This window comes from Taudactylus pleione, unplaced genomic scaffold (genome assembly GCF_031769625.1).
Source record: "Taudactylus pleione unplaced genomic scaffold, aTauple2 ptg000053l, whole genome shotgun sequence".
Classification (NCBI taxonomy): Eukaryota; Metazoa; Chordata; class Amphibia; order Anura; family Myobatrachidae; genus Taudactylus; species Taudactylus pleione.
The window spans coordinates 22,559,570-22,586,107 of record NW_028284455.1 but is presented as its reverse complement, the minus strand read 5'-3'; the positions used below and the strand labels follow the sequence as shown (position 1 = coordinate 22,586,107).

Here is a 26,538-nt window from a genome sequence, read left to right as displayed (position 1 = left end):
GGTGTAACCCCCAAAGTGCGCTCCACAAAAAAATAAAATCTTTTTTTCTGTCTTTGTGAATTGTGTGCACTGTAGCTGCACGTGCATCAACAAAGGAGCAGCGCCAAGCGTGCGCCTGTGTCCCATAAGTCTGTTAAAGGGTGGTGTAACCACCAAAGTGCGCTCCACAAAAAATAAACAATTCTTCTTTTTTTGCTGTGTTTGTGTGCGAAATGTTTGCGCAGTAGCCGCACGTGCATCAAAGGAGCAGCGCCAAGCTTGCGCCTGTGTCCCATATGTCTGTTAAAGGGTGGTGTAACCCCCAAAGTGCTCCAAAAAATAAAAAACATTTTTTTTTCTGTGTTTGTGACTTATGTGCGCTGTAGCTGCACGTGCATCAACACAGTAGCAGTTCCAAGCATGCGCCTGTGTCATAAGTCAAGGGCCGGTTTGGACATCTGGTCCGGACTGAAGGACGTGCCAACAACATGACATGTCTACTGTCACTGCATATGATACTGTCACCATTGACAGAATGGTGGAGGATTACATTGGTGACAGCATCCAAGTAGGGATGTCAGACTGTACTGGCAGGAAAAAGAGGCAATTTGGAGGCCCCCGTACAAACTGGCTCTATTTTACATGAGTTGCCCCCCCTCCAGTGTGTACTCCGAAAGAGTGTTTAGTGCAGCCGGGAACCTTGTCAGCGAAAAGCGTAGGAGGTTGCTTCCACAAAATGTGGAGAAGATGATGTTCATAAAAAAATTATCAACTCTTCCAGGGAGACCAGCCTCCAGAAAGTACAGAAGGACCTGTGGTGGTGGATTCCAGTGGGGACGAATTAATACTCTGTGAGGATGAGGATGTACACAACACTGAAGAGGGTGAAGAATCGGTGGATGAGGAGGATGAGGACGACATCTTGTCTCCGTAGAGCCAGTTTGTGCAGGGACAGATTAATTGCCAGCTTGTTTTGTGGGGCCCAAACGAACCAATCATTTCAGCCACAGTCGTGTGGCAGACCCTGGTACTGAAATGATTGATTTGTTAAAGTGTGCATGTCCTGTTTATACAACATAATGGTGGGTGGGAGGGCCCAAGGACAATTCCGTCTTGCACCTCTTTTTTTTCTTTGCATTATGCACTGTTTGGGGCCTAGTTTTTCAAACTGCCATCGGGTCTGCCACTGCAGTGTCACTCCTAGATGGGCCACGTGTTTGTGCCGCCCACTCGTGTTGCTTAGCATAGTCATCCAGCTACCTCGGTGCAACGGTTTGGACTAAAAACAATATTGTGAGGTGTTAGGTGTTCAGAATAGATTGGAAATGAGTGAAAATTAATGTTATTGAGGTTAATAATAGCATAGGAGCAGAAAAGAACACAAATTCTGTGATTTTAGCTGTTTTTATGCTTTTTAAAAAAAAAATACAGATCCAAAACACAAAACCCAGAACCCAAAACACGGAAGGGTGGTTTTGGCAAATACATATATATATATATATATGGGATACGTTGAAAATGCCGGTGGATGGGATCCTGGGCGTCGATATACCGATTCCTGAATCCCGATGCCTGGCATAATGCCGACGTCGATATCCCACAGACATCAGGATAGCGGCATACCAATCTCTGGAATCCCGAATGAAGATGCTGCGGGTAAGTATTAGCTAATGTCGAGGATGGGGGGGTTGGGTTTAGGAGCTTACCCGGGTGGTTTAGGGGTAGGCACCCCCCTGGTAGGGTCGGGTGCGGGAAGAGGGGGCCTAGGCACTACCGGGGGTGGTGTTTAGGGTTAGGCACCCCTCTGGAGGGTTAGAGAAGGGAAGTTAGGTTAGGCACCACTGGGGGGAGGTTAGAGTTAGGCACAACTGGGGGAGGGTAGGGTTAGGCACCATCAAGGGAGTGTTAGGGTTATAGGGGAGAGGGGGAGGGTTAGTGTACTTACCGACCCCTGTCAGGATACTTCACCGGGAATCCATCTGCTGGCAAATCATACCCAACCCTATATATATATATATTTATTTTTTTTGTATAATATATATATATATATAAAATTATATATATATATATATATATATATATATATATATATAGTATTTGAGAAAAATTGGCAGAGTAGCCAATAATATTTTTTTATAAAACATTGCATTTTATTGTGAGTGACTTATAGTATGCTGAAATTTGTGAACATATAAGAAGCAGAACAAGTAGTGGAGCACACTTTTGTGTCATTGTGCAATCTTACAAACTTATTGCATTATACCTTTCAACTAAATTATTTTGTATAGAAATAAATTGGCTAGAGCAGTGGTCTCCAACCTGTAACCCGTGAACTACTGGTAGCTTGCAGTCTTAATTTTGGTAGCTCACCTAGGAGGGTAGCTTGCCTAGTTGCAGTACTGCCGAGTCAGCTAGGAACCCACTAGGTGGAAGTGACCCCTGATGCATGCTCCCCTGTGGCATCAATGCAGTGGGTGGAGCCAGGGCCAGAACTAGGGTGGTGCGACCTGTGCCATGGCACCTGAGGGCAGTGGGCGCTGTTTGGGCCTGTCAATTTTCCTGTTTATTATCATTCTTACTTGTAGCTTCCTCTTCTTTTATCCCCAGCATCTCCTGGCCTTCCCTATCTCTTCCCTGGCCCTTCCCCATGAGACCTTGGCCCTTTTTCAGGTGCACTATCTTATTTCCCTATTTAAAAAATGGGGCGGCTCCAATGCTCTCTCTGACACAGGGCACCAAAAAGTCTAGATACGGCTCTGGGTGGAGCCACAGGAAAGCGAGTCAAGTGATTGCCATAGCCGCTACGATCACCTGACGTGCATCCCCATGATTCCACCCATGGCGTCTATGCCACAGTGGAGCGGCACAATACGTGACAAACACCACGAGTGAGTCCTGCCCAGCCCTCCCGGAAAATAATACAGCAGCCCTGCCTATATATTTTGCTCCTTTACTGCACTTACCTCATTGGAGCCGGTAATAACAGTGAAATGTGCCTGCTCTTAAACTTTATTTACAAATTGCAACGATATCACTGTATTAATTACATTTATTGCTGTTTTGTATGAAACATTTTTTTTTATTTTCATTAAACGACCTTCAATTTTTTGGTTATTAGCCAGATTTTTTACCACAATAGTGCAGCATCAGTTTGATATACACTCTGTTTTCTTGGGTCCCTCCACAAACTAAGCATCCTGACTCCCCGATTTCCTTTCCCACACTATGGTGTGCTTGTGTCAGATGCAGGCTTGTCCTCCTCATACTACTGTGAGCATTTCCATGGTTCAATTCGATGAAGTATGTTCTATCCCCACCAGGGAAAGTTTAACAGAGGAGGGGGCCCTGATGCACTCTCTTTGTGCGAGCCCCCTCCCCCTTATCTCACCAATTGCATTATTAAGTAGATTCTGTCACTGTGCATGGGCAGATCTCTGGGAACATGGCATCTGTGCCATATTCCCAGTGATTCCATGGGCACCAATGGATAGGTAAGTATCATGAATGTATGCAGGGTATGTGGTGTGGGCCCCGCTGGACCCAGTGGCTCTTGTGCACCTCACACCCTGCTCCCATTATAGATGTGCCCATGATTACTAAGATTTGTACAATACGAATAACAGCCAGGTTGAGGCAGATGACACTCTGGAGTTATGTTTGGTATCTATGCGGACTAGACGTAGCTTTTGCAGCTGAGCTAGGGGTTGCGGGGTGGGGCGGCAACGAAGATGTAGCTGCACCGGAGCTCTGATTCCTCTCCACACCCCTGAGTATGTATATTAGTTGTAGTAGAGTAGAGTAGACTAGATCACCAGAAGCATAAATTATGGATTATGAATTATCTAAAGTAGTAAAACGAGATAAAGCTTTGCCTTTGTTCGCCAATGTAAAAAAGAGCACTGCAATGTACCTTACAGGGTGATTATACATTTTCATTATTGATGAAATATCCCATTGAAGTCCAGTCGTCCGACACTGCAATGTACCTTTCTGGTAATTTATGATGAGTTGATATATTCTCAGTTTTGTTGACAACTTTCTTCCCAGAAACAAGATGACCTGCTTATGCCAGGCTTTATCAAGATGTCATTTAATTACTACACATTGGGCTTTATATACAGTAGGTGCTAAATGGAAAACATTTTCATTCAGAATTCAGATCCTATAGTACTTATTTTACATTTATCTTTGAGATTTGTTTATGTAAATGTAAAACAATAATTTCTGATGTAGCCATTGTTACATAGACAATGCAGGGAGGGATGCCATTCATGTAACACGCCATAGTACTTTAAGGAACACATTGCATCACTTTGCCAATGTTTCACACAGCATTTAGGGGCTCATTAGATTTGGCTGCATTAATACCAAAACTGCAGGAGTAAAACCCATGATGTAAATAGAGCATCTGCTATGGGGCCCAGAGCTGAGGGAGGCCCAACTTCCTTGTCAGAGTTGCATGTGTTTTGTACATTTTTCACCATTGAGTGGTACATAGAGATCCTTACAAACTTCTGCTATGGGGCCTCTAAATGCCTACTTACACTGCTCGATACCATTATGCCAGCAGATGCCCAGTTCACAAAGGTGTATTTTACAATTGATAACTGGTCTTGTGCTTTACGCTAAGTGAGCCCTAAATATGCTATTACATTTTTTTAACACACAGAGCCATTTTATACCACCAGATATCCTAATGCTTAATTTCCCATTTGTACTGTATGATACTTCAGAAAATCATATAAATAATATGTAGAGCTTGCCCAACATCTGCATGAATAGTCAGCACCAGTTCTGTAGCCTGGACTAGTTACTTGGTTTGTCAGTTCACACAGTTTTGAGTCTCACTGCCATAGGGCCTGATTCAGTGTCGATGTCAGATGCAAACGGCTGATGTTTTCAGCGTCCGAGTTGCACTGTGAACAGTTGCACAGTAACCGATGGTTACTGCTTCAAGCCGCAAGATGAATTTGGTTATGAGAGCTGGGGATTTCAGCATTCAGTGGGTATTCCTGGGAGGTAACAATGGGGTGGCTAGCAGACGCGTGCATGTCGCGGTCAGTGGCTGCATCTAAAGACGCAGTTGCACTGACACTGGCGGCCATGTTTAGATGGAGAATCTGCGCCTCCATAGGGCTGGTGCAATCATTGATGGTGCTGCTCATGTTACATCTCAATATGCACAGCGACTGATTAGCGCCACAGCCAGTGTGCACTATCATGGGATTAACATTAAGACGCAGTTGCAGCTGCAGCATACGATGCAGTCGTGGCTGCAGCTGCATCCACCTCTGAATCAGGAACATAATGCAAAACAACCCCTAGTACAGTCAGCATATGGCAGAATTCCCTGAGAAAATCAAGCCTATAAGCAATGTGGCCTCCAGACCGACCCCCTGCTTGGACCTGCTCATGCTTGTAGATCTACGAGCATCAGAATGACTTGGCAGTCAGGATCACTGGAACATATAATAAAAAAATACACAGACAAATGTTTACAAATATTTTAAAATTTAAAATAAAGGCACCCCTGATCCCTCATGTACCATGTGAATAAATTGGTTAAACCAAAATGTATCTTCTGAAGTAGTCCATAGAATAACATCAGCCACAGGATAATCCAAAGGGAAATGTAAAAAAATCCATGTGAGACGAATGTGTTGGTGTTTGGTTTGTGTTTGTGCTGGTTGGCCTATAAAAAGTACTAAACAATTTTGGGTTTTCATAGTAAAAAAGTGTGGGAAGCGCAACTACTATATAGAAAACAATACTTGGATAGAAGTTGATTGAATGCAACAGCATGGTAGGAAGCAAAGAATAAAATTGAGGCTAGGATACAATCCAAAGAATGACATTGAGGTTGGGATACAATACAAAGAATGACATTGAGGCTAGGATACAATCCAAAGAATGACATTGAGGTTGGGATACAATACAAAAAATGACATTGAGGCTAGGATACAATACAAAGAATGACATTGAGGTTGAGATACAACACAAAGAATGACATTGAGGTTGGGATACAATACAAAGAATGACATTGAGGCTGGGATACAATACAAAGAATGACATTGATGTTGGGATACAACACAAAGAATGACATTGAGGTTGGGATACAACACAAAGAATGACATTGAGGCTGGGATACAATACAAAGAATGACATTGAGACTTAGATACAATACAAAGAATGACATTGAGGTTGGGATACAACACAAAGAATGACATTGAGCATGGGATACAATACAAAGAATGACATTGAGGTTGGGATACAACACAAAGAATGACATTGAGGTTGGGATACAACACAAAGAATGACATTGAGGCTGGGATACAATACAAAGAATGACATTGAGACTTAGATACAATACAAAGAATGACATTGAGGTTGGGATACAACACAAAGAATGACATTGAGCATGGGATACAATACAAAGAATGACATTGAGGTTGGGATACAACACAAAGAATGACATTGAGACTTAGATACAATACCTGATAAAATTCAAACTGCAAACAAAGCATATGACATCCGCAAATTATATCACCTTTATATCATAATGCTGTCCATAGAAACATAAAGAAGTGATTATTATAAAACATTGCAGACAAATCCTATTATATTGCTATGGTAACCCTATCATATGTATTATAATAACATTCTCAATGAACATTGTTTAGTTAAAATAAATCTATAAAATCGCATACTTGTGGCCATAGCGATCTTGTATACTTGTATACAAAGGGCACAATAGTGTATCCTAATAATGTTGTGATCTCTGGTTATAGATATACCTACAAAATAGGTTAAATGTTGTAATACAATCTGTATTTGTGTCTCTCCACTAAGAGGAGGGGATTATAAAAAATATTAATGAAATTAATAATTTAAAAAACATTTCAATGCAAAATCTAAATAAAGAGCTTGCACTGCAAGGGTGTGTAATTGATATACCTTGGGCATTTTAGCTTGACTAATTATATTTTTGGTGTCTTTATTTTTACAATTGTTATTCTATGTTAAATCACCCCCTATGTTAAATGAAGTGGAATAAAATCATTGTCATTGCCCTTTTTATTTAGCAAAATATGGGGACTGACTCTGAGATTGGAGCATAGCAAATATAGCAAAGTAAATTTGAACCATGACAGAACCAAGTTGCACTGCAAGTGGGGCAGATATAAAATGTGCAGAATGAGTTAGATTTGGGAGGGAGGTGTCCAAACTGACATCTAAATTGCAGTGTAAAAATAAAGCTTTCCAGCATTTGTGGGCTACATGCAGAACCAGCCAGTATTCACCTTGCATGTAAATAAATAAATAAATGTATTTGCACCTCTTGCATTGCGACATGGTTTGTCCAGGTGCCAAGTTACAGTACTTTTTTTTTTTTTGCTCTGCTCCCAACTGAGAATCAGCCACATGCTTTCCAACACGTGTTTTTAAAGAACATAAAGAATGTGTAAAACAAAAAGTTTCTGCAATTACCCTCGAGAAGACATACAACATTTTGATATAATTGTTAATCTCAAAATTGGGGAATTTACTTATATTCTCTGACATGCCTATCTGCCAGACACTCTGTTGCAAATCTATGTTTTTACTACATTTTAGCATCTTGTTTTAATCTGTGAGCACAGGTTTTTAATTTAGTTATTTAAGTTAAGAAACATTTCCCTTTATCTAGTAACTTGCTGCTAATTCTTTATTTACACTGAGGTTCTTTTGGAGAAACATTTGCACCAGGGGCAGGTTTTGTTTTGTTGCTAGATGTCCAACAAGAGCCACATTGGTCAAATCTGTTCACTTATTTTGTTTATGTTTCATACTTTCTATAAATATTTTTTTTTCAAATAAGAGTTTGATCAATACTAGGTCTTTTTTAAGTAATTTTTAATATTTTGGAAGATTTGATATAAACATATCTTTGCTATAGTTCAAAATGTCTAAAAAATAACTATTTAAGGATTGATTTCAAAGGTAATTGATTGTTACTTACATTTCTACATAATTGTTGTAACATATTCCTTTCTTGCTTTCAAATAAAGAGGTTATTTTATATATAAAGGGTATCATAACACTAGGTTTGCCCAAAAGCATGACAACCCTAAACATGAGAGACCTCTCAGTATGTTTTCAGAAGAGTAACACAACTTAGTGCCCATTTCGGTACCAGTATTCCGATTCTAAAACTGCCCATTAAAGTAATTGTTATTTAGAATAAAATTAATCCCTTCATTCAAGAAATTTGTGTGAAATTTGCGATTTCTTCACTATATGTTATTTTATCAATAAAGAATCTAGCTGCCTCAAGGCCTTTGTCATGTTGGCTGACTGTATACAAAGAAAGACATTTGCTGATATCAGCCATAATAAGGAAACAATCTTCTAGCCATTGTACCTTAAATATTTTATGTAATATTTAACATGTATCTTTCCAATAAGTTTTATTCATAATGTCAATAGGCTGCAAATAACCCCTTCACTGCAGAGTCTACTTTGGCACTTTGGGGTTGGTCATACGACTCCACCATAAACTAACTTCCAAATAGGGATGCCCTGGGATTAGTGAAGTCTAGATTGATGAGATATTAACCCATCCCTGGTCTTAATAATACTTTCTGTAGTGCCGTAGTTTTCTTTGGTCATCACATATTGTCAATAGGGGATAATTCTCAAGAGTCACAACCTTTGAAATAGGGGTCTATGGCATAATGGCATAAAAGGTATCAGTTGTTTACTGCAATTACATGTTTTGATTTCCAACGATGCTTTGTCAAGGCAGAATGTGGAGATCAGTGATGTACCAGTGTTTAAAATCCAGCTGTCCATTAAAAAGTACATCTATGAATTGTGCTGGAAGCAGAACTACTATATTGAAAATGAGGTTTGGGAAGAGGCTGATTGTATCAATGGGATGCAGTCAGGAAGTCAACAGTCGAACTGCCGACCACAGGCTTCCCGACTGTCAAATCCTGGCAGGGTACTAATGACAGGCGTCAAAATCCAGACGCCTGTCATTATACCTACGCCGGGAGCCCGACGCCCACCATACCTAACAAAGGGAGGGTTGGAGCTCCTGGGGGGGGACTTATGGTTAGGCACCCTCCCGGGAGGGTTAGAGTTAGTCTAGGGGAAAGGGGGTTAGGGTTAGGCACCCCCTGGGGGGAGGTTAGGGTTAGGCACCCCCCCGGGAGACTTAGGTTTAGGCTGCGGGGACAGGGAGGTTAGGTTTAGGCACTTAGGATGGGTTAGGGTTAGGCACTAAGGGGGGGAGGTTAGTGTTAGGCACCCCTAAGGGAGAGTTAGGGTTAGGGGGGGTAGGGTTAGTTATACTTACCTAAATCCCCTGTTGGTATTTTCACTGCTGTCGGTCTGCTGGCATCCAGATTTCAACTGTAGGGCCAGCGGTTATTCATACTGATTCCGTATCAACAGCCTTTGGCGAATTAAGGAATGAAACTGAGGCTTAGATACGATAGATGATAAACTACAAACAATATATATCTTAATAAAAATGAGTCATAAAATGTTTAGTAGAAAAAACCTAATGGGATATGTTGTACCTGTATATAATCTCACAAATAATGTTTTGACATGATTATGGATATACTGTACCTGCAAAATAGATTAAAATGTAATAATAAAATCCATATATATCTAACTATATGTCATCCACTCTCAGCCGTGGGCCTGTTGGGCTTGTAGTTCCACAAATGTACTTAATGAATTTGTATCTCTAAATTTATATTGTGGAACCTACTGTTCAAAGGGTGCCTGGATGAGACAGTCTATTCACCATGTAGCTGGCTTGTTTTTGGGGCCTTGAATTAGAACCTGGACAGAAGGGTGAAAGCAAAGCAGCCTGCAAGTGCAACACATTTGTGGAAATTTCTGCAACAGTATTGAAAAGAACTTCTCTAACAATATTTGATTTCCATTGTGGAAAGAATGCCATGAGTGTGTTTGGTGGTTATAGCTGCAAAAGGTGGCTACATTGATAATAACAATTTAGATTACATTTTGTTAATCAAAATTATTCTGATTTATTTTTTAATATCCATTTTTTTGGTTTATTCTATGCTTTAATTTCAGTGTACATTGAAAAATTAGACTGCGTAAATGTAAAAAATAAACTGGAAACATGGGTGCATTTTATAACTTTTGACCAATATTATATGTAAATGTCCAATGTTAGCCCATCATATTGCTATGCAATACGTTTTAGAATCAATACACAGAATGACAGTTTACAATTTATCGGTCCATCACAGATGCTTGTAAGGAAGGGGCTAATCTACAGAGAAGAAAAAAAATACAGAATTCCCCAGCACTCTGCAAAGCAGCAGCAAATTAAATATCATCCTACATAATAATAGCAATGCAGAGTTCTCAGTTACATATATTTGCAAATATATGGTAAGCCACCAAGTTACATATGATATATTCTGTGACTACATCCATACTCGGGTAGGGTCACAATCACATAGAATGAAATATACAAACTAGTAAAATCTAATCCCCCAAACCACTTCCTTTTAAAACACTAAGGGCCTCATTTACTAACGAGTTTTATCACCAAAACAAGTGATACATTTCACTGTGTATGATAAATGGTTCTCCAGCCAATCAGCTCCCAACTGTCAACTGTTAGAAAAATGACAGTTCTGAGCTTATTGGCTGGAGCACCATTTATCATACGCAGTGAAATTTATCACTCATTTTGGTGATAAAACTCGTTAGTAAATGGGGGCCTAAACCAGATAAAAATATCAATGTTGAAGTATTGTGGGGTCATAATGATTAGCCATTCCTATACTGACATCTTGTTCTCGTAGAGAAAACTTTAGCAATCCTGTACAGCATAGTATAAGTGTCCGCATCTTACAAAATCTTTAAACATGTCTCTGGGACTCTGGTTTCATAATTTTCATTGCTTTCATTTCCTCTGATGATAAATAATCAAATATCAAATTGCGTTCCATCCCAATGAATGATAATTCTGCTGTTCAATTAACTTTCATTATCCTTGGCAATTAAAGATAACTCCTGATAATCTTAGCAAAGTGGACTTCCTAAATAGTCTTCATCCCATGGATTGGTCCTTTTACCTGGATGTTTTGAATCATGTGTTGGGAAGATTGGGTCAGCTAGATGTTCATATAATGACATTTTGGCTGAATGCAACATCTAGATATCCGGAAACATATTCCAGCGGGTGCCATGTTGGTTTGTGGAAGTTTCAACTAATTGACATCTTTCCGCTGATAAATATTCTTCCCCAGGTTCTAAAAAAGTTAATAGAGAGGATGCTCTGTCCTTTATAGGGGCTCCGCACTGATCAAGGCCATGATATACAGACACTCTAAAGATAGCTCTAGGTCTTTGGTGACCTTTAAGATCTTTTATTCATTGGGATATTGCTATGGATTGTAGCATTGCTTTTGAGGCCATGATTGTTAAAGGTATATTTCTAGTTTTTCATACAGTACCTCAGCATTTAAATTGGTCCATCCATTTTCTTTTTTTGTAGGATGGTCTATTCTGGACATTTGTTTGAGATATAGTTCTTTAAAGGTACAGATCTTGACCCTGATAGTTTATTTTTAAAAGAAGATAGCTACTTACAGTTTCTTAAACCTTTGTAGACTGTAGAATTGAAATTTGCACTTGGAAGATTGTTTTCTTCTAATGTATATTTTCTGTAAGAAGAGTTTCAGAACTGGGAGCCCTATAATCTAAGCCTCCATATGTTTTACTGGCAACAGGGATGCACACAGTACTCTCATTTAAACCAAAGGATGTGTCAAAATTCCACCAGAATCAATACATTGTTATTCCATCTAAGTATCTTAAAACTGAGCCTTTGTTTTATTGGATGTGGTCTAAAAGTCTACTTGGATAGGGCATCAGCTATAACAAAATACTGATGACCTGTTTATTCCGTATGATGCTCAAAGTAAGGGTTGCCCAGCGTCTCAACAGTCCATTGCTACAGTAGATGAGTTTCTTATTTAATTTTATAGATATTTGTTGGATCAGAAAATTCAGTTCCTAAAAATAGTAAATCGTGTTCTGTTACATCAATTAATACCTAGTGGCATAGAGTCTCCGCTGACCAGACAAGTCGGCTGCTATATGGTCTTCTCTCCATAAAGTCACAATAGTTTCAGTTTTAATGTTTTTTACATCCAAATAGGTTAGTTTTGGACAAAAGGTTTTGCGCTTAACAATTTCAGCGCATTCCCTGCCTTAGGCGCAACTTTGGAACATGCCCATGATTGCAGTGTCTCCCACTTAAATATTTGAGAAACCTGTATTATTGTACTTACATTAAATCCATTTGTTGTATTCCTTTAGACACAAGTGTGTTCCCACGCATTATACTCTTCTTTTGCTTAATATAATTGTTCTTAAGAGATCCAGATATGGAACTTGTTCTATTTTGCTTGATTCATTGTTCCTAACCTATGGGGCTTAATTAATACTGAGCTTCCCTGCACAGAACTGTTAAATTTTTTGTTGATTTCAACACTCCTGGCCCAGCCTCTATACCCCATGATTGCATTGTCCCCAAATTAAATCTTAACTGTAGCTCCATTCACCCCATTGTTAATCTGGCCCTTATGGGGAGAGTGGGCACAATGTGCACTCTTCCATATATTTTGTATAGCAAGGAGTGACATTTGCTGGTGATCACCGGGCAGTAGCTGCTGAGGGGCTGCATCATTTGAAAGAGTGCTCCCATTTCAAATGTAGGTTCCCCCATAGGGCATGTAGTTCCCTCCTACACATATACTGAATATATTTTTTCTGTAGCGCTAGGTAAAAAAGGGCCCCCCTCTTTCAAATCTTAACCATGCTTGGACTCCATTATTTTTCTACAGTGTAGGGGTTCATGATTTGTATAAAACTGATCATCAAAAGTTATATTTTGTGGGGACATCTAGTTTGAAAGGGGGGACCCCACTCTTTCAAATGGAGATACGGTACATTGTATGTGCTATGGTGCGGGAGATAGGAGGAGTTAAAGTATATGCAGACGGCTTGTTGTCCACAGAAAAGGGGTTAAATCTTGGTTAAGCTCTTATTAATTAACTAACATTTTAATGCTTCATAACATAATATAAACTTCCAAGTTCTAACACCAATAAGTGTAACCCTTTAATATGAGTTACTCATCTCAGCAGCATCTGTGCCATATAGTTTTATATATGCTGCTTGCATAATTAATATCATCCATTTGTCCTATCAAGAACATGCTCAATCAATTTGACACCATTAGATACTACATTAGCAAAGTCAGCAACACTTTTATTATTAATGACAGCATCCTCTCACTGTCCACTGTACAGTTGCTGTTCATATATTTTTCTGCTATCTCAGTACCTCTGAAATTAACAGCTACTATATAACATCATTTCACACACACATTTTTGTTTTTAATGTTTGCTAAATATTTTACAGTAAATTCTATAAAATAGGATTTGTTTAGAAAAAAATGTTTTCCCTCATATCTCACTGAAATCCACCTTCTGAAAAATATACATTATTTTTGAATTTCCCAAATCATTTGCCAAATGTTTAAAAATGTACAAATGCGGAAACGCCAGGGCCATCTCTTCCATCGGGCTTGTTGGGCAGTTGCCCAAGGGCCCGAAGCTTGTAGGGGCCCACCAACCTGCCCCCTGCAGCTGCAGCCAGTTGGTAAATTTGTGATAGTTTTATAAGCCGGCCACCGCAGCACTGTATTCTGATCTAACCTCCCCCACCCCATCCCCCCCTCTGTGATGAGTACTCGCCTCAGTCCCAGTTTCACTTCATCCGCCTGCTTCAGGCCAGTCTCTCTGCATGTGTGGGAGGTCTGATGGCCATACAGGGGGTTTAATTTTATTGACCATTTAAATTTTTTCCTGTGAATGAGTGGGTAGGGGCCCCAGTGCATTGCTTTGCCCAGGGCCCACACTGCTGTTAAGACAACCCTGGGAAACGCCAGTTTCCGCATATTTTAGTTGCCGTACCATTCATCATATAATAGAAAAGAACCCCTGATATTCAGCAAACTCCGAAAACTGTCAGAGCGTCCGGCTCTGAATCAGGGCCTTTGACCGCCGGGATCCTGAGCACCAGCATCCCATACCCATCCCATTTATATACACAGGTGTATCAAGCACCTGTGTAGAAGAAGAAGGAAGTATTTATTGTAACAATAGAGGTAATGTCCTATTTCCTACTCTTTCCTTAATGTACAGTAGCATGGCATATTGTTACTTATATATTTCCACCAAAGGTATCTCTGTATTAGATTATATGTTTTGTATAGTAATATTGACAATATCGCTTTGTTTCTTTGCCTCAGATGCAGTTATGTTGTAACATTCAGCATTTACACTTTCTATGTTTAGTCATGAAAGCACAAATTGAACATGTTTGCAAAAATCTGTCCACAAGGGCCTATAAAACTAAAAGATCTAATGATAACACTGCATTTCACATAATTTATTTATGTTTATTAGTAATATATCTTTCAAAAATGGATCTGTTAACTGGTGGTCAGGTGGTTTAAGCTGGGCATACACTGGAGCGATGTTGGGCTGTTTCTTAATGACAAATCGCCTACATCACTCATACACTCAATATGCGGTGCCCGCGGTCGCTAGCGACTTCGTCATGTGTGCGTGCTGTACATCAAACCTTACAATTTTGCATGTGCCCTAACGTATGTTAATGATATTATATTATTATATTGAAAATGAGGTTTGGGAAGAGGCTGATTGTATCAACAGCCTAAGGTGAATGGCTTAAGGAATGAAACTGAGGCTTAGATGATAAACTACAAACAAAATAGTATATCTTAATAGAAATGAACGACAAATCGCCTACATCACTCAATCACTCATACCCTCAATATGCGGTGCCCGCTAGCGACTTCGTCAGGTGTGCGTGCTGTACATCAAACCTGACAATTTTGCATGCGACCTAACGTATGTTAATGAAGGATGGAAGGAGTGATTGTTTTGTTTGTTCAATAATCGCTCTAGTGTGTACCGGCAATCATGCGATGTCCAGGGTGACCCTGGACATTGGCACAATTGATGGTCATCTCAGTGTGTACCCAGCTTTAGAGATGGGAACAAATGCAGCAACTGCGATAGATATTTCCACATGGAAAACTTGTTCTGCACTTTTGCTGGGAATATATAAATGCATGCTAATCTCTGAAGTCGCCCATGTGATTGTGTATCATTGTGTCATTCAATGCATACAGTGTCAGGCATGCAAAATGTAAAATTTACTAAGGTAATATACATTGTTGGGGTTACGCATGTTGCTGCTCCTTAAATTTGAGAGACTTAACCTCATCCTCCCCCTGCAGATCTCAGACCTCAATGACATAAGCTCCTTTTCCTGCTCTTGTACAACCAGTAGATACACCTCCTTCTCCTCCTACTCAACAAGCTTCTCCACATCCACCCCCTATTCTTCACACCTCTGTCGCCTCCTTTTTCTCCTACTGATCATGTACCACATCCTCTTCCTGCTGGTCTGTCTCCTCCTCTGCTCTGCATCCTTTTACCATGAGTCCTCTGATTAATTTGATATGTGACACTTGTATATCTGTGTGCAACTGAGTCTGAATCTGTATATAAAATTCTACGATATAGTGGCTGCTGCTTTATCCCTTGTCAATGTCCTTTTTTGCTTTTTATACAGACTCAGTCACACAGATATAAAAGTGTCACATATCAAATTAATCAGCACAGCCTCCTGCTGCATTTTAGTTGCATCACATTGCGACTAAGGCGCATTTTCGGGTGAAAAAACCATGAGAAAATTACCCGATGCTAGCAGAGTTGTTCGGGACCTGGCGACTCACTCACACCAGGCATCTCACACCACATGGCGTATGGGGTATTGAGGCTAGATATCTAAGGACATATCTGTATGTGTATTTTCAAAAAACATAGCATTGCATCCTGGAAATGTCTATGTTTTTGAAAAAAAATATATATTTATGCACCTCAAGTTATTGGACTATGTATGCAAGTATCTGTACATTATATATAAGGTAACTAAACACTCACCAGCCATAACTTTAAAACCACTGACAGATAAAATGAATAACACTGATTATCTTGTTCCAAGCACCTGTCAAGAGAAGGATTATATTAGGCAGCGAGTGATCACTCAGTTCTTGAAGTTGATGGAAGCAGTAAAAATGAGCAAGTGTAAGGATCTGAGCGATTGTGACAAGGGCCAAAGTGTGATGGCTAGATGACTTGTCAGAACATCTCCAAAGCAGCAGGTTCCTGGTATGCAGTGGTTAGTACCTACCAAAATTAGTCCAAGGAAGGACAACTGGTGAACCGGCGAGTGGGTCATGGGCAGCCATAGCTCATTGATGCACATGGTGAATGTAGGCTAGCCCGTTTGGTCCAATCCCACAGAAGAGCTGATGTACAGTAGCAAAAATTGCTGAAAAAGTTAATGCTGACTATAATAGGTGTCAGAACACACAGTGTATTGAAGCTTGCGTAGCCGCAGACACATCAGGATGCCCATACTGACCCCTGTCCACTGCCGAAAAAACTCTTACGATGGGCATGCGAGTGTCAGAACTGTACCGTGGAGCAGTGGAAGAAGGTGGCCTGCTCTGATGAATCATGATTTCTTTACATCATGTGGACAGCTGGGTACCTGTGCATTGTTTACCTGGGGAAGAGATGGAATCAGGATGTGCTATGGGGAGAAGGCAAGCTGGAGGAGGCTGTGTGATGCTGGGGCAATGTTCTGCTGTGAACCTTGGATTCTGACGTCTCGTGATGTCAGTGGGGCCGCCCCCAAACGGAGGCGTTCACATGGGAACGCCTCTGTTTGGGCAGCCACTCCTCCGGCCCGCCCACCAAAGGGGGCGTGCTGTCACTCAACATCGACAGCATGCCCCCTTTGGTACGAGACCAGGAGCGACTGTTTGCCCGTCGCTATCCGGGTCATGCGCATGTGCACTGGGCCACCATCGACCCACTTGCGCGCGCTCAGCGCTCGCGAGCAGGTCTGAATCAGGCCCAGTGTCAGGCGCCGAGTGCTGCACGTGATTATACAGTGCAGCACCCGATACTGTAGTGCAGTCTATATATATGTTTACATGTTCACAAATATTCTAAATTGGGCCCTTTTAACGTGTTTACAGGTGATTATTAAATTACTTTTAGAACCCTTCCACCACACAGGCGTGGCATGATATGTTGATATTCACTATGTCAACATCATAGTCCCCGCTTATCCCCGTATTCAGTTAGCAATCGACGAAAACAGCACCCGGCAAAACACAAACAGGCAAAAAGTGCTGTCAGATTTGGGGAAATCAGCCTGACACCCCCCAAAAGATGCACTGACATTGGGAATCACTATACCCCCGAATAGACCTGCTGAAGGTATTTGGGGTACTTAAATGCTCTCAATAGCTGCTATTTAGTGTCTTTGCAGAAGTGGTGAAGAATAGCATTTAGGAGTTTTTTTGGTGTATATAACTAGTCCCTGTAAATTTGGGGTTCATGAAAATGGGTGCAAGCATGGTTAAAAATCACAAAAGTAAGATTTAAAAAAACGTGAAAAACGCACCTTCAGTAAGCAGGATTTTTTTGACGCAGTTTACCTTTGGGGACCTGTCCTAAGGGTGCAGAGTGGTTTCCTCACCTTTGCACCCCAAAACCGCAATTCTGCACTTTTCTTCGACAGCTATTCATAGGCGAAACTTTTCCGCCGGGTACATTGCATTGCATTTCCGCACCAGCGAAAAGTCGCCACAATTGAATACGGGGATAAGTTTCCGCTGGTGAAATGACGCCACCGGCGAAACTTTTTCACCGAAAATGGCTTTTTGACGCTAATTTAATACGGCCCTTCAATGTAACATATTTCTCTGGATCCATTCAGCTCATTGTCATTTAACTATCGAATATAGTAGTTATGGAACATGTGTCATGTGCATAACATAACACTACTCTCAGGTAGTTACAATACCTTAATTTTTTAGTAAATTGTAATGCAGATACTGGTATATGGAGGCATCAAGAGCAAAGAAGTGTTATACTGTACACATAGCAACACTACAATTAGGCTTGTCTGGCTCAACTCAATTTTGTGTTGTTTATCAGTAGGGCTCTATAAGTTACAGTCATCTCTTATAGATCTATGCTGGTTTTTCTTATATTTTATTTCGAATGAAGTGCTGGTGAAAATTATTTATGGACTACTTCAGATAGACCAGTGGTTTTCAAACTCGGTCCTCAGGACCCCACACAGGTCACGTTTTCCAGGTCACCCAGTAGGTGAGCATGTGTGTTCGTGACTCACTGACATATTTTAAAAGATCCAGAGGTGGAGCTAATTATTTCACTTGTGATTCTGTGAGGAGACCTGGAAAACATGCACTGTTTGGGATCCTGAGGACCGAGTTTGAGAACCTGTGAGATAGATGATTCCCTTTTGATTTCTTATTATTTTAAGCCCTGGCGGCAAGCACATGCTGGTTATTTTAGATCCACAATCTCCAGCATGCTCAAGCAGATACTGGAAACATCTACAATGCTGGAACTTGTATTTCTAAAGTACCAGCATGAAAATCAGCCAGTGGTTGCTGGGACTTCTGGGTAAAACTTTAAATAATTACCTTAATCCTTAACACATTTTTTATGCCAAGATGAGTCGCAGTGCTGTTTAATATATGGGTTGCTTTGTCCTTCTGGGATGCCAATGGGTTTTCCATGTCATAAGGACCAGTGCTCCCCACCTGACCATCTCCAATTTTGATAACAGTTTACAAAGAGGTTGGCATATATATCAAAGTAACTTTGTGAAAGTTTTAGTTCACAATCTGCAATAATAGTAAGACTATGGCCCTCATAGTGGGAGAAGGTAAAGATGACACTGACTGCGGTGCACAATGAGCAATGTTTAGGCTACTGCTATGGCGGATCTAGAGGAGTAAAAATGGGTAAGATGACATGCCTGTGCAACTATAGGAGCTGATTTCCAAAATCGAAGCCCCAAAACTTGATTGTTTTTCTTTTCTTTTTTACAGCTTAAAGCCAAAGTAGGGAAACAATCTGTTGTGTAAACTTTATTTTTGAATACAGCTGCTTAGATCTCTAAAGGAAAACTTTATTTTAGGTAGACATCAGTACTGCTAACACCATCACACTGGACACCATCACACTGCTAAAATATCAGACTCCAAACTCCTTTAGTTCCTGTTATAACATTATCTAAAGTTGCTCTCACAAATCTTGCAATTACATTTTGGCTATTTTTGAAGTACAATAGCAACCTTCAGTACAAAGAGCAAATTTCGAGCTACAACATACCTTTTTTCTGGCTAGGCATTTTGCCAGGGTAGTGTCTAAATCCCCTTCACGGAAAGGACCCTGACGTCATCAGCCAGTTTCCAGCACCATTCCCTACATCCAAGTGGGCATAGAGGGGGATTATAGCCATGTGGCGAGCCACTGAGCCCGAAGCGTTGCGAGCGAACAACTTTCTTGTTTAAGTGGGTCAACTTACTTGTTTAGCTGACCTTCATTGGCATGAACTGCACTTCTGCCCTCACTCACATCGCTTCCAGGTCCCTAGCAAGAAGGGGAAATAAGCTCTACCATTTTGCCACTGTAGGGAAAAAACAAGCTTTGAAGTAAGGTCATTTTCTCTTGATGCAACAATATTATGAAAAAATACATTTTTCAATGGCAGTTGTTATAAATCAGCCAGAGCCTTGTATTTAGGTGTCTTTGTATAACTTTTTGTGGTGATTTCAGAAATTTTAATTTGGATTTCTACTAATATTTGTTTATACAGTAAATTAAGATGAAAGTTGTTAAAAAGTCTTGGGGCTTACATTTTTTAAATCAGCGCCAAAAGTTGCACAGGCATGGCAATTTACACAACTTTTACTCCTCTAGATTTGCCATAGCAGTAGTCTAAACTATGCTCATTGTGCACCATGGAGTCAGTAACATTTTTACCCACCCCCACTCTGAGGGCCATAGTCTTACTACTATTGCTGATTGTGACCTAAAACTTTTCCAAAGTCAGTTTGATGTATATGCCAAACTCCATGTAAAAATGTTATCAAAATTGGATATGGACAGGAGGAGACAAACTTCAAAATTGGTCCACTTGACATGGAATGACCCCAATGTGTTTTTTTGTGAGGCCAGTTCCTTAAATGAATTCGGCCTAATGTTAACCAGGTTGGTAGGCTTTTGCGGTAACCAGTCCAGCTACAGTCCTGGGGCTGGTTTTTCATTTGGTGGGGATGATATATTTTAAGTGTTATGTTTTTATATAATTTTGCATCGTGAAATACTGAAAATTCAAACAACCCGTGGAAGAAAATGGTACTGCGTGTAGAAATATATACTTTAGGCTTAACATTATAGCAAACCTCGGCAGTCTGTTTCCTTAAAGTACCATGACGTGTTACATGAATGTCAACATGAGGAGCCAGATGTCAATTTAACTCTTGCCACAGTACATCTCTGCTTAATTATCCAACAAAACATTGATAATTTTTTAATATCCATTCTTATCATCCATTGACACCCCATTAGCCTAATGGTTTTAATATACTCAGCAGGCATAAAACTATGTGTTGTACACTTAGAGCTACAATATCACAATAACCCCTTACTTAATGCTCACTTTACATTCTGTCAAGGTCACAATACCACCACTGTGCTTGTCTAGTGAATGTCAATATCTCCTTTTCAGTTTGGGCCCTGGCTTCTTCCCTAAGGGCCCCTCTCTTATATTCTGACACTGCATAATTGTGTTTTTAGGGTACAAAATTAGTATACTGCATGTGACATGTATTTTTTCTTCAGCACTGGGCATATATGCAATTTCCAGAAACATGATCTTGTATGATCCCTTCAATCTCAGCAATGTCTTGCCCATATTATAGCCAGCTTATGTTATCCGTCTAATTGTACATCTTTGTTTAGGTTTTGCAAGGTTCTCCTGAGCTCATTGAGCTTTTTACTGCTGACTGCCATGGACTGTTACAGTCATACGGGAAGACACTGATAGCTGATGACAGGACAGGTATGCATAAAAAAATAATAACATGGCATTTATTTATTATAGCAGCATTGCAGAATACAGGGATAGGTGCACCTAAAAAATACATAAACAATTATGATTTTAGAAGAAAAGGCCCATGAAATATTTGATTGGACGCTATTACTGCAAACCATACTTGCACATTTGTCATAATCAAAGCTGAGACATCAAAGCACAGCTACATTCAAGAGGCACAATAAAAATGGAAATCATAAATGATGGCATAATACAGTGATTTTCAAAGAATGTATGAAAGCTCCACTGGGGAGGCCTGTCTGTTCATACACAAACACTGCTTCTTTCATCTACTGCTCTATTCTTCACAATGTACTGTATGTGCGTTGCCACTACAAGGCCAAATAATGTAACTAAATGCATCCTACAGTATGTTAGAAGTACAGATATAACATACAGTATGTATCTGTTCTTGTTTTATTTGTACTTTTACTTCAAAAAGTTGGAAACTGCAGGGTTCTTATTATAGCTTAAAAAGAACATACTTGATCAAATGCAAACATGGGATGTTTTGTGCCTATCTCTCTATTTGCCATTTACCAAGAAAAAAGGTTGTTTGTTGGTAACCTAGAGCATTATGTATTTTGTTTTGCATAAGGCATACTTATAAAAACATGTTATTCTTATAAATATTTATACCAAGGTTTTCTGATTGCCATTTTATTTATAGACATCTGTTGATATGCATAAAAATTAGATTAAAGCCTGAAGTTATTTTTTCTGTATATAACAGATTTATTAAATAAATCACCATATTAGCACCAATGTGGTTGCAACCCTGACAAGACTGGACATGTCATGCCCACTAACTGTTTAGCTGGGTACAGAACATACAATGGTGCGAGCCAGCGATGCTACAAATAGATGTACTAATATTCAGCATGTGCACCGTACACACTGCACGATCTGGTGTACGATGGCGCAATGTATCATTACATGTTGCATGTAACAGTAACGCGTCGCTCATTGCATCCTCCCGTCTGCCGTGCAGAACAGCAGATTGGACGATGTAGTATATGACAGATCGGGCATAAACACTATACAATGTGTATGATATATTGTTCTGATCCCTGTCAGAACTAGAGATGAGCGGACACGGTTCTCAGAGTACCGAGCCAACGCGAACTTAACCAAACCCAGGGAGTCTGGAGCCGATGCTCAGATCTCCCCGCCAATTACTGACTAACACCGGTGCCCAAGGGCATAGAGGGTTTAAGTCAGGGCATCTGAAATAAAAAAAACACAATTTTACAATGGGAAAGAAAAAAAACACCTCTAATAAAGAGAAAGTTTAGTGTAAAAAAACATAAAATTGCCAACATGCCATTCACCAAATGCAGTGGCAATGAAAGGCTCAGGCCTTGGCCTTTGTGGTGGTTCTGCAACTGTCAGTGAGGCATCTTCTTCTGCCTCTCATGATGATGTAAGCCCTTCTCACTCAGAGTGTAGAAGAGGTGTAAAAATATTAAAACCGGAAAATCAGTGCTGAAAAAAAATACTAAGGCAGTATAACAAACTGTGGGCCTGATTCACTACGGATCGCTACTGCGATCACAGCTGCGATTATGCACACAGTTCGACTGCGATAGCATGCAAATCCAATTGTGATCGCTATGCCCTCGCAGCACTACATAAGGTCGCCCACTTTACTTTACACACATCCGTAATGTTTAGCAAGACTGAATTGGTACAATTCAGTACCATCACAGCCTCACACACACTTGCTCAAGGTTAGACCCTATTCAGAAATTGCTAACTTCCTCGCATGCTATGAAACCTCGGGCTGCGTAAGGCATCGCAGTGGATAATTTACTTATGCACGCCCTTGCAATGGCGTTCAAACTCACAAGCACGCCTGCGTTTCGCCGACCACCCCCCGTCACCACCCACAAATCGCACTTCCTGTCAATCACTCTACGAAGGGTCTGTGTAGTAAGTGCGCCCAATCACAGTGGCCGATTCACGCACTGCAATGCATACGCATGTGCCGAATGCAACAATTGGCCATTGCATGCGTATTAGCAACTGTGATCCTTTCTGAATCAGGCCCTATGTGTTCAGAAACATCACAAATCCCTGAGGAGAGCCTCAGTTTGTCTGCGAGCCCAACCTTTCTGATACTGTACTTGTTAAGAAGTCACCTTCCATTTCTGCACCCTCTGCAAATCTGGGGATGAGCAGCACAACTATAGCTGGTGACATAAAAGAAATTGAGGATGATAGTGTGGAGAAAGTGCAACAGGAGGATGAGGGGGATATTTGTGTCCTATCTGATGCTAATGAGGATGTTGATGATGAGGATGTTGTTTGTGTAAACAGCCACCAGTGTCAACATTACTTGCTTATGATAAAAAGAAAGCCATTGTCATGCCTGGGCATAAGACAAGAAAATCCATTTCTTGGGTGTGGAATTATTTTAATTAAAATCCTGACAACATTTGTGAAGGCAACTGTACCATTTGTGAGACCAAAGTTAATAGAGATAGGGACATTAACCATGTACAGTAGGCACCTCCTCCCTGTTACATAATTTGCAGCGAGTTCATGCAATTTATTTAACTAAATTCTAATAATTTATAAAATAATAATAATAATAAGCAGTCCAGTATCAGCTGCCAGGAGTTTGGACCAGCACATACAATCTCCACCACCAACTCCCTCAACATCAACCTCCTAATTAATGATCCGAGGTAGTTCTTCCAAAAAATTGTTTTGTGGGGGCCCAAACAAACAAAGGACTTCAGCTAAAAAAAGGCCGGCCTTGATGCTGAAGTACTTGGTTTGATAAACTGTGCATGTCCTTTTTAATATACAGCATAAGGGTTGGGAGGGAGAGCCCAAGGACAATTCCATCTTGCACCACTTTTATTTTCATTATGGACTGTATTTTTGGGTGGCATTGGGGACAGTTTTTATTGGAGAGACAAACTTTTTTGATTATTTGGCTGGAATCAGTATGTAATGCCGGCAGCTGATTAGCCGCCGGATGAAATACAGATGCTAGAACACCGAAGGCTCTACATCCTGACTGGGGCTGGTAAGAACCCTAACCCTCCCCTCTCCCCAGCCTAATCCTCCCTTAGTGGTGCCTAACCTCCCCCCGGTGGTGCCTAACTCTAACCTCCCGCCAGAGGTGCTTAATTCTAACCCCCCTTTTCCGCACCCTAAACCCTAACCCTCCCAGGGGGATGCCTGTGCCTAACCTTATCCCCCCCTTCCCATAGCCTAACCCTCCCCAGGGTTGCCTAACCCTAATCTCCCCCGAGGGTCCTTAAACCTAACCCTGCCCCCCTGTGTCTAATGCTATCCTGTCCCTGCTTACCTTCGTTTGGAATGCTGGCTGTCGGGATCTCTGTGTCCGGATAAAAATAGGCATCTGTATTTTGTTGCCTATTTTTAATGCCAAATCGGGTTTTCCACGTCGGGATTAACTACATCCCATTTGGTTGCTTGTGGACTAGATTTGGAGAAAAACCATGGTATTAATATCCCTCATGCTCAGACTCTCTTGTGCACCTCATAAATGTACTACAGAGGTCTATTACCTAATTCGGGTGGGTAATATGGCCAGTAGGTCAGCCGCCAAATATTTGTTAGTATAAGATAGGCTGATTTGGAGTTAGCTGCTCTGCAGTGCTACTATTACTTTTCTTGGCTTCTTGTTTCAACCCTTGTAAGGAATCCTTGGCTATTAACATTGTATTCTTTTATGACCTTAAATTACATTTTCTTGATCAATCAATCAATTAAAATTAATTCAACAATCAATCAATTAATGCACCACTTTCATCCAATTTGGGTGCTTGTTTTTAAATAGCATTTCTCACTTCTCGGATTTGTGTCTTTTTAATAGCAGTAATAAAGTAATGATTAATCAATCAATCTCTCTACCACTAAAAACTCCACCTCACGCCAAGTTTTTTCTACATTTTAACCCTTTATTTACACTGTACACACAAAAGCACTGCACAGATCTCATTGATCTGTGCAGTGCTTTGGCAGAGTCTATTTAGAAGAGGCCAGGATGGCTGAACTTGCACACCATACAGCGCCAGCATCACCATCAAATCAAAACAGACAGGCAAACATGATTCTTAGTAAATCTGTGATTTTGGTCGCAAAAAACTCATATGAATCCCATCGTTGCCCAGCGTGTTTAAACATGTCCAGACATGATTTTTAGCAGAGCCGTAACTAGGGTAGTGCGACCTGTGCCATGGTGCAGGGCAGGGGGGCGCTGTTTGGGCCTGTCAATTTTCCTGTTTTTCATCGTTCTTACTTGGAGCCTACTCTTTTTTTATCCCCAGCATCTCCTGGCTGCCCCAGGAGTACCCCTATCTCTTCTCTGGCCCTTCCCTATGAAGCCATGGCCTTTTTTCAGGTGCACTATCTTATGTCCCTATTTAAAAAAATGTTCTCCCTGGCACAGGGCACCAAAAAGTCTAGCTACAGCTCTGATTTTTAGTAAATTTACCCCAGAAAAGAAGGCATTTTTTCCCCAAGACAGCATTTCCCAGAGGGGTAATATGATAGGTAAGCCAGTATAATGAAAAGCAGAGCCGGCCCTAACCAATTTGGTGCCCTAGGCAAGATTTTGGATGGTGCCCCCAGCAGATAATCCCACCACACTTCACTCTGCAGACACTCTCCCCGACCTCTTCATGCATAATCTTCCTTGCTTTAGGAGTCTGGCAGAGGACATAAAATTGTGATTCATTTGCTCCCATTTTATGTATCTATTACATCTCTCTCTCTCTATACATATATAGCTACATGCACACACATACAGCACACACACTGATCCAGTTGCTGCCCATCTCACAGCACCCCTGGCCTCATGCAGCACCCCACATCCAGAATAGCTCCCCTGGCCTCATTATGCACCCCTTATCAAGCTGTCAGCACCCCTCATTCATATAATGCAGAGTGTGTCACAGTGAGGGACATATAATGCAGAGAGCGCAGCAGTAAGGGACATATAATGCAGAGTGTGCCACAGTGAGGGACATATAGTGCAGAGAGCGTCACAGTGAGGACATATAATGCAGAGTGTGTCACAGTGAGGGACAAATAATGCAGAGTGTGTCACAGTGAGGACATATAATGCAGAGTGCATCACAGTGAGGGACATATAATGCAGAGAGAGTCACAGTGAGGGCCATATAATGCCGAGTGCATCACAGTGAGGGACATATAATGCAGAGAGCGTCATAGTGAGGACATATAATGCAGAGTGCGTCACAGTGAGGACATATAATGCAGAGTGTGTCACAGTGAGAGCCATATAAAGCAGAGTGTGTCACAGTGAGAGCCATATAATGCAAAGTGCGTCACAGTGAGAGCCATATAATGCAGAGTGTGTCACAGTGAGAGCCATATAATGCAGAGAGCATCATAGTGAGGACATATAATGCAGAGTGTGTC

The 26,538-nt window shown here is 40.8% G+C and overlaps 1 protein-coding gene across 3 annotated transcripts in view; it reads left to right on the top strand.

Annotated features, from left to right (window-relative positions):
* The window catches only part of NEK10 (NIMA related kinase 10), a 347,660-nt gene that overhangs the window by 309,049 nt on the left and 12,073 nt on the right, over positions 1-26,538 (top strand). For all 3 annotated transcript variants that reach the window (XM_088463509.1, XM_088463508.1, XM_088463507.1), the window contains one exon: positions 20,982-21,081. In XM_088463509.1, coding sequence (XP_088319635.1) covers positions 20,982-21,081 — 100 coding nt within the window. The remainder of the gene's footprint in view (positions 1-20,981; positions 21,082-26,538) is intronic.